The sequence below is a fragment of the Microtus ochrogaster genome, chromosome 8, assembly GCF_000317375.1.
Source record: "Microtus ochrogaster isolate Prairie Vole_2 chromosome 8, MicOch1.0, whole genome shotgun sequence".
Classification (NCBI taxonomy): Eukaryota; Metazoa; Chordata; class Mammalia; order Rodentia; family Cricetidae; genus Microtus; species Microtus ochrogaster.
The window spans coordinates 39,717,618-39,725,846 of NC_022015.1; the positions used below are offsets into that span (position 1 = coordinate 39,717,618).

Below are 8,229 nucleotides of genomic sequence, written 5' to 3' on the forward strand. Positions count from 1 at the left end.
GATTAGGAATTCCGGAACAGTTTGGATTAATAGTTCTGGCTCAGAGTCTCTCATAGAAAAATGGTCAGTAAACCGGACAGTTGGTGGCGCACGCCTTTAATCCCAGCACTCGGGAGGCAGAGGCAGGCGGATCTCTGTGAGTTCAAGGCCAGCCTGGTCTACAAAAGCTAGTTCCTGGACAGGAACCAAAAGCTACAGAGAAACCCTGTCTCGAAAAATCAAAAAAAAAAAGAAAGAAAGAAAGAAAGAAAAGAAAAGTGGTCAGTATAGGCTTTAACTGTAAGAAAGATTGAAAGGGGCCAGATGGTGATGGCACATGCCTTTAATCCCAGCACTTGGGAGGCAGAGGCAGCTGGGTCTCTGTGAGTTCAAGGCCAGCCTGGTCTACAAAGTGAGTTCCAAGACAGCCAGGACTGTTACACGGAAAAACCCTGTCCTCAAAAACAAAAACAAAAAAAGAAAGAAAGCTTGAAATGGGTGCTAGGAAGGTGACTTACTGGGTAAAGTGAACATGAAGGTCAGAATTCAGGTTCACTAGGCAGGCATAGTGACCAGCATATAATCTCTGGAACAGTGAGCTAGTTCCACTAGTTGGATCAGCAGCCTTTGGGTTCAGGGGAGAGCTACTTCCACATAAATTGTGGCTTCCACATACACACATGTGAACATGCAGATATACTTGCATACCACCACACACATACACACGCCAAAACTTAAAGAGTCTGAGGAAAGACGGGAACTTAAGTTAGGCTCTCCAGCACACATGTAAAAACCGGGGACCAGTGTAAAATCACTTGGTATGGAAGTTTACATCTCTAACCCTGGAACTTGCGGTTCAACAGGGACAGCCAGATCCCTGAAGTTAATGGCCAGTCACACTAACTAAACTAATGAGCTCCAGGCTCATGAGAGATCCTGTCTAAAAAATAGGTGAGGTGGAGCGCGATCAAGGAAGACCTCCAGCGCCGGGCGGTGGTGGTGCACACCTTTAATCCCAGTACTCGGGAGGCAGAGGCAGGCGGATCTCTGTGAGTTCGAGACCAGCCTGGTCTACAAGAGCTAGTTCCAGGAGAGGCTCCAAAACCACAGAGAAACCCTGTCTCGAAAAAGAAAAAAAAAAAAAAAAGGAAGACCTCCAGCATCAACTTGTGGCCTCTAAACTAACATGCACACACTAACATGCACATGTGCACACTAACATGCACAAGTGCACACTAACATGCACATGTGCACACTAACATGCACAGTGTACGTGAGCACCTACAGAGATAAATGCACACACAGCATGAATAGGTCCATTTACCATACACCGCAGAGGACATGGAGTAGAGAAACTGACTGATGGGACTTTTCAGTGGTACAATGCTCATGAGTCACCCACACCCAGAAGTAACTCCAATCAATCATTACTTCTGAAACTAGACTTGACAGAATCTTTCTTTGATGTGTTGGTTCCTTCGGTATAAGCCTTATTATGCCTTTTATGCCTCATTAGAAAAGTTGTCAGGTGTGGTGGTGCACTCCTTTAATCCTAGTACTGGGAATGCAGAAACAGGTGGATCTCTGAGATGGAGGCCAGCCTGGTCTACAAAGCCAGTTTCCAGGACAGTCAGGGCTACACAGTGAAACCCTGTCTTGAAAATCAACCAGTCAAACAAACAACAACAAAAGATAGACAAAGAAAAACCACTCAACATGGGCTCTACCTTTTCTCACCAAGGCTTCACTGGAGATGGACACTCCACTTGGGAATAGCACCATGGAGAATCCCAGAGTACCGGTTGTTCTTGCTCCAGTTTGCAGAGTTATACCGGTGGGGGGGAAGGGAGATATAAGGGAAGTTGAGGTGACCTGGAGCTGCTGGGCTCCTTTTCTACCAAGCACTCAGTCCCTGTGGTGGGGGTATCTGTCAGGGAGACTTGCCATTGTTCCTGCCAGCACCACTGCCTGACTCGGGGATTTCACTGGGCACAGAAGATGGTGACAAAAGAAAGACCTCTGAGTCCCTACACAAAGGACCTGACTTTATTTGAAGCTTGTTGTGTAGAATTTCAAGTCTAAGAAAACTTTCAAAAACATTGCGTGTGGGAGGGTGGCCAGCAATCCAAGTGTTTCCTGCACAAGAGTGAGGGCCAGAGGCTGGGTTTCACCAAACCCAGGTAAATGTCAGCTGGGCATGGTGATCTACCTGCAATTCCAGCCCAAGAGAAACCCCAGAGCAAGCTGGTTAACGAACAAACCATCCTGGCAACCTCTGGCGTTGAGTAAGAGACCCTGCCTCAATGTGAGGGCAAAAGAACAATGGAGGAGGGTCTTAACATCAACCTCAGCCCTCCACACGCATGCGCACACATATGCAAGTATACATGCACCCACACGCATGTAAAAACATGTACATTACACACACAAGGAAATGGCAAAGAAAAAAAGTGAAGGATCATGAAAGGTAGTGCACAGTGAGCTGATAGATTCTGGAGATGTATGCTACATAATAGTGGCCTTAGGCTCTGTAGGTGTATGCTACATTACAGGCGGCCTTAGAATCTGCAGGTGTATGCTACATAATAGTGGCCTTAGGCTCTGGTGTATGCTACATTACAGGCGGCCTTAGAATCTGCAAATGTATGCTACATTATAGGTGGCCTTCTCACTGGAGAAAAACTGTAAAAAGAAGCTGGAGAATTCTGCTGGAATCCGGAGGATCTCAAACCTTGACTTAGTAGACAGATGCTTCCAAGTTGTCTCAGTCTGGTGACTGGGGGTCAACTTGTGAAGAACTTTTCGATCTATACTATTGTGGAAAATAATGGAGAATCAAACCTACAATTAGTGGAGCGTCACAGCCAGGTGTATGCAAAGTTTCTGGGCCCTGATAAGCCTCTCCGCTGACTCAATAATCCGAATCAGACCAAATCCAACCAACTTAGAAAGAGCCCAGGTTTAATGGATGCCAATGCTCCCAGATGGCCTTCCAGCCCCCCAGAGAGGAGGTGGGGAAGGAAGACCAGAAAACCATATATTTGTTCTCTGGAACACGATTTAAATACCCTGTGTTCTTGAGTGGCCTCGAGCATCTCTGGGGAGGGGTCATCTTTGGCAGGCTTTCTCAGAGGTGGAATCTGGATGGAGGCAACTCCCAGGGGAGGGGGCTTGGGATGGAACTTCCACCCAAACATTCCAGACTCTGTATATATGGATGCCAGGGGCTGGGGTGACACTTCCACCCAGTGTGGTCAAGGAGAGCCAGTCAGAGTCCTGCCAAGGCCATTGCTGTCTTTACACAAGGTCGCTCAAGGGAGTGATGACAAAGGCTTCAAACCCCGAGGGCTCCAAATGCCATTCACAAAAAAGCAAGAAATTACAAAGAGCTCTGGAGAGTAGGGGCAGGACGCAGAGTGATGTAACATGTAACATAAAATCTGCTGCTTCCAATTAAAAATATGAAGGACAGAGGAGCAATAAAGTATGACTAATAAGCTGGAGGGAAATCAGGTTTGATTGAGGCGAGGGTCCCAAAAGCTCTGGGGAGGTTGTTTCCTTTGTTCAAAAAGCAGTAACTGCTCTCTTGGTTCAAGTATTGTTCTAGGGCAATGTGTGATTGGGCAGTCACAATAATTCTGAAAGGCGCCTATAATGTCCCTTGTACAGAGGATGAATCAGGTCATCCTGACCTAAACTCAGCCCTCTGTCTCATATGGATCAAGTTAGTAGCCAGAAAGAGCAGCGGTCGGCCGGGTTGTTTCCACTTTATACTTGCAATCTTTCATGAAACTACGGGAGGAAACAGAAGACCCCAGGGACTCCCACTTGGATTAATTTGCCGCATTTCAACGCTAAGGTCCGGCAGATGGCAACCTGGAGCACAGCTAATAGCAGGCTCAGGATAAGGAGCTGAAACTACGTACCCACAATACCGTGCGGAGAATCAAGGTCCCGCATTTCTTTTTGTCTGTCTAAGGTAGTGCCTGTGCGCATTCCTGAGGGAAATGTGTATTCTGAACCCATACAGGCTCTCTTCCTGTTTTCAGAGGGCAAAATTTAGATTTTTAAAAATTCTTTAACGCGTCTTCCGTTGGAGAGCGGTATGACTGAAACAAGGCTGCTCTTTGTTGGCCTCACTTACCACAGCCTAATATGTGAGGACCCTTCACTTCTGACCTAAGATGGCAGCGCTCTGAGCGTAGTTCTTGCTGCTCTAAGGCGAACTAATACTGAAAGTCCCGCATCATGTCGAAGCTGAGCCGGGTCACTCGGGCCCTCAAGAAGCCCGAGGCCGGCGGCGTGATCCGGACTATCGTGCGAGCGGGCCAGGCTATGCCTGGGCCCCCACTAGGTCCCATCTTGGGGCAGGTGCGGTGTCTGGAACCCGGCTCTGGGGACACGGGAGGGTGGCAGCCGACAGGCGGGAACGTGCGCTGGAGCTGGGGAAGTCTCACTTAGAAACGTGTCTCCGCTGTTCACATCCGCAGACCTTAATGTCCTTGTTACTTACGTAGCCTCTTTTGCCCTCACCTTCTCTGACGTTCCCCAGTTAGCAAGTCGCTGATTAAGTGGGACCTTGAGGACGAAGCGCCTGGACGAAGCTGTAGTTGAATCTGGGTAGAAGAAATAGGAATACAGGGACACGAAGACGAAGGGGTACGGGGCAGAGGCTCCTGGATGATAGAGAGCCTTTAATTCCCACACTTAACTTATTTTTTTAATGCCTTCCTCATAGCGAGGTGTCTCTATCAACCAGTTCTGCAAAGAGTTCAACGAGAAGACAAAGGACATCAAAGACGGCATTCCCCTGCCTACGAAGATTTTTGTGAAGGTGCAGAGTCTCTTTGTTCGATATTCTTCCTGGCGCTTGAAAGTAGTTACCCGGGGTTGCAACCTAAGCAGGTTGCCGCGCTCCGCTTTTCTCATTTACACAGTGAAACTAGATCATAATTTCTCTGAATTGCCTTACTCCTGCCGCATTTTGGTTCCTGACTTTCATCTCACTGGGGCTTCCAGAGTAGAGCTGGCCTAGGAATAAAAAGCAGAGATGTTTGCTACGGATTTGCTTTTCCTGGCTTTCGTGGTGTTATAGGCACCACGGGAAGGCAAATAGATGGGAGAAGAAAAGGGACGTTATAAATTCCCTGGACTCGAATAGAAAAACAAGGAATTGTTATATATCTTTTTCTGTTAAGCCCGACAGGACATTTGAGCTCAAGATTGGGCAACCCACTGTTTCCTACTTCTTGAAGGCAGCAGCTGGGATTGAGAAGGGGGCCCGGCAGACAGGTAAGAAGCAGAGTGGGCACCTGAGATTCCGATGTGTCCGGAAAGAAAGCAGTGACACCTGAAGCATTGCTTGTTCCCCCTCCCAGGGAGAGAGGTGGCAGGCCTGGTGAGTGTGAAGCACGTATACGAGATTGCCTGTGTCAAAGCTAAGGATGACGCTTTCGCCATGCAAGACGTGCCCCTGTCTTCTGTTGTCCGGTCCATCATTGGCTCCGCCCGTTCCCTGGGCATTCGTGTGGTGAAGGAGTGAGTATCCTGAGAGCGGTGTTGTGGGGAGGGCACCCAGGAAACTCTTAATCTGGGAGGAACGTTGAGAGGGCCTATTATAGTGAAATAGTCAGGTTTCAAAGACATTTTGTAGCATATAATAAACATAATGGACTTTGTTATGACATGTTCATGCATGTAGAGGTTTTGTTTTTGCTTTTTGTTTGTTTATTTTTTTGAGACAGGGTTTCTTTGTGTGGCTCTGGCTGTCCAAGAACTCACTCTGTAGAGGAGGCTGGCTTTGAACTCTAAGCTCAGAGATCTACCTGCCTCTGCCTCCAAGTAGTGCTGGGGTTAAAGGCGTGCTCCACCATTACCCTGCTACATGTAGAGTTTTTAAGTCAAGGGACCTGAGATTCTTTTTTTTTTTTCCCAAAAAAACCCTTACTTTATTGTACTCACTATCCAGTAATAGAGAAGTAAAAAGGTAGATTGTAGAATAGCAAAATAACAAAACAGAAATCAATAACACAAAGCTTTTCATATGGAGCACACAGATATTTTATTGTCTATCATTGGACCAACCTTGTTCCCCTAGGGGTGCACCGTTCTTGGAAGTACTGCAATACCAGGTCAATGTGTGGAGTGGACGGAGCAAGTTCCTATTCCAACCCCTACTTCCAAAAATCCATTTAATATATTGTCCTTGGATAGAGGAGGTATCAGATATTAAACTGATAAGAACAGATACTATACTTGATCTTAGCCAAAAGGCCGAGAAGCGATGGGACCTGAGATTTTAACAAGGATATGGACTCGTTTATTTGGAATATATTTCATAAGCACGTGTTATGTGCTAGACATGTTCTGGACACTGGATATAACCAGGAATGGGGAGTAGTATTCGGCCACTCTGGAGAAATACATAGTCCTAAGGTGGAGGCAGATCCATGCATAGAGACTTAGACTGACATGTGGTCAGTGTGGTTTGAGAATTGATGGATGTCAGCAGAGCAGAGAAGAGAGTGCCTGCTTTTATCTGGTGTGTCACTGAGGACTCTTTGAGGGAGGTGCTATCAAAACAGCCCAGGAGAAGGAGGATAAGGAAAGAAATGTTCCAAAAAGTGGGGGATTGCAGTGAACAATGAGAGGTAAAGGGCTGAAGCTACACTTATTGTGGGCTGGGAGCCTTGTCTAGAGGTGGGGTGGGATACGGTCAGACTCCATCCTGAAGCTACACAACAACTGCCCAGGTCAGCTGGCTTTGGATGATCTCAGGAATCGTTTCCTTGAAGTCATTTGTCAAGTGAGAGAGCATTTGGCCCAGACCACATCAGTCACAGGAGCAGAGACAGTCATCATGGGCCTCTTGCTGCTGGTGTCATATTATCAGCATGGCTGGTATCGGCTGTTCCTCACAGCAAGTCAGAGCAGAACACAGCTGGCCTTGATGTTTCTTCAGGTCCTTACTTTATGGGGCACAGACATACATAGGTCAGATTCCCTACTTGAGGGGAATGTCTACATACAAGCCTGCCACTTCCTCTTGTGAAGTGTGACTAGTAAATCCCAACAGCATAGTAGAGACCATGGGTTAAGGAGGATTTTTTTTTTAATTTTTATTTTTTTTATTTTTTTGGTTTTTCGAGACAGGGTTTCTCTGTGGCTTTGGAGCCTGTCCTGGAACTAGCTCTGTAGACCAGGCTGGTCTCGAACTCACAGAGATCCGCCTGCCTCTGCCTCCCGAGTGCTGGGATTAAAGGCGTGCACCACCACTGCCCGGCAAGGAGGATGTTAAGATGGGAACCAAGGTCGGGGAAGGTAGAGTACCTCACTGTCTGGCTCCAGGTAGAGGAAGCAGATGAGCAGAGGTTTGGAAGCTGGGAAGTCCAGGGAGGAAAAAGGGCAGGGCAGCTGGGGTCTGTGCCAGGACCTTACTCACTAACCATCTTTCTCCACTTGTAGCCTCAATGCAGAAGAACTGGCAGCTTTCCAGAAGGAACGAGCCGTGGTTTTGGCTGCTCAGAAAGAGGCAGATTTGGCAGCCCAGGCAGAAGCTGCCAAGAAGTGAACCCAACCTTCTACACTCTGGGATTTTGAAAGAAGAGGTGAAGAAGGGGGCCCACTGAGAAAGCTGAGCCCAAGGAGAGGAAGGGACTTCATGGCAATATGATTTATAATTTCGTGACTTTATATATTTCTATACATGTGCTGTGCCAAGGGATCAAGCTTAAATAAACATCCTTTGTCATCCACTCTCACCTTCTCTCTTGAGACCCCAGAGATGGGAACACCGACAGTTACCAACCCTCACAGTTGTGAGCTGCCCCACAAGTGAGCAGGGATCTTAATACTTCTCCTTGTGTGAGCACAGGTGCAGCCAAGCAAATTACCGCGCCTAGTGCCTTAGTTGGTTTTGTGTTATTATATCAGAATAACCAAAGCTTGGTACTTTATAAAGAAAAGATATCTCTCTGGCTCCTGATCATGGTGCTGGTGTCTGGCAATCGCTCTCTTGGCTGTGTCACAGTATGGTAAAGTGGGAACAGTTACATGAGTAAGGTCACCTATGAGAAGTAGCCTCCCTTCCTTAAAGCGAACGTTATTGAAGGTTGGATTTCTCAGCAGTTTCCACTAGTCTCCACTTAAAAACATAGACTTATCCAGTTTCTTTGATGTGTGCGTGTGTTCCCTCATGTACGTATGTGCATGCCCACGTCTTAGGGTTTCTGTTGCTGTGAAGAGACTCCA

At 47.2% G+C, this 8,229-nt stretch overlaps 1 protein-coding gene and 1 non-coding gene across 2 annotated transcripts; one reads left to right on the forward strand and one right to left on the reverse strand.

The window, feature by feature from the left end:
• The first annotated feature begins 4,153 nt into the window (after window positions 1-4,153).
• On the forward strand, window positions 4,154-7,733 carry Mrpl11 (mitochondrial ribosomal protein L11). Its single transcript, XM_005351699.3, has 5 exons — window positions 4,154-4,350; window positions 4,718-4,813; window positions 5,178-5,271; window positions 5,358-5,517; window positions 7,444-7,733. The coding sequence occupies exons 1-5, from the start codon at window positions 4,228-4,230 to the stop codon at window positions 7,547-7,549; spliced, it is 579 nt and encodes a 192-aa protein (XP_005351756.1). The 5' UTR covers window positions 4,154-4,227; the 3' UTR covers window positions 7,550-7,733.
• On the reverse strand, window positions 6,074-6,264 carry LOC113456584. Its single transcript, XR_003377346.1, has one exon. It is a non-coding gene; the product is annotated as a U2 spliceosomal RNA (small nuclear RNA).
• Window positions 7,734-8,229: the final 496 nt, after the last annotated feature.

Bases quoted from the DNA above. Each gene is read 5' to 3' on its own strand.
- Mrpl11 (XM_005351699.3), top strand. From the start codon at position 4,228: ATGTCGAAGCTGAGCCGGGTCACTCGGGCCCTCAAGAAGCCCGAGGCC. The intron at 4,814-5,177 runs GTGCAGAGTCTC...TTTTCTGTTAAG, and splicing joins CTACGAAGATTTTTGTGAAG to CCCGACAGGACATTTGAGCT. The intron at 5,272-5,357 runs GTAAGAAGCAGA...TCCCCCTCCCAG, and splicing joins GAAGGGGGCCCGGCAGACAG to GGAGAGAGGTGGCAGGCCTG.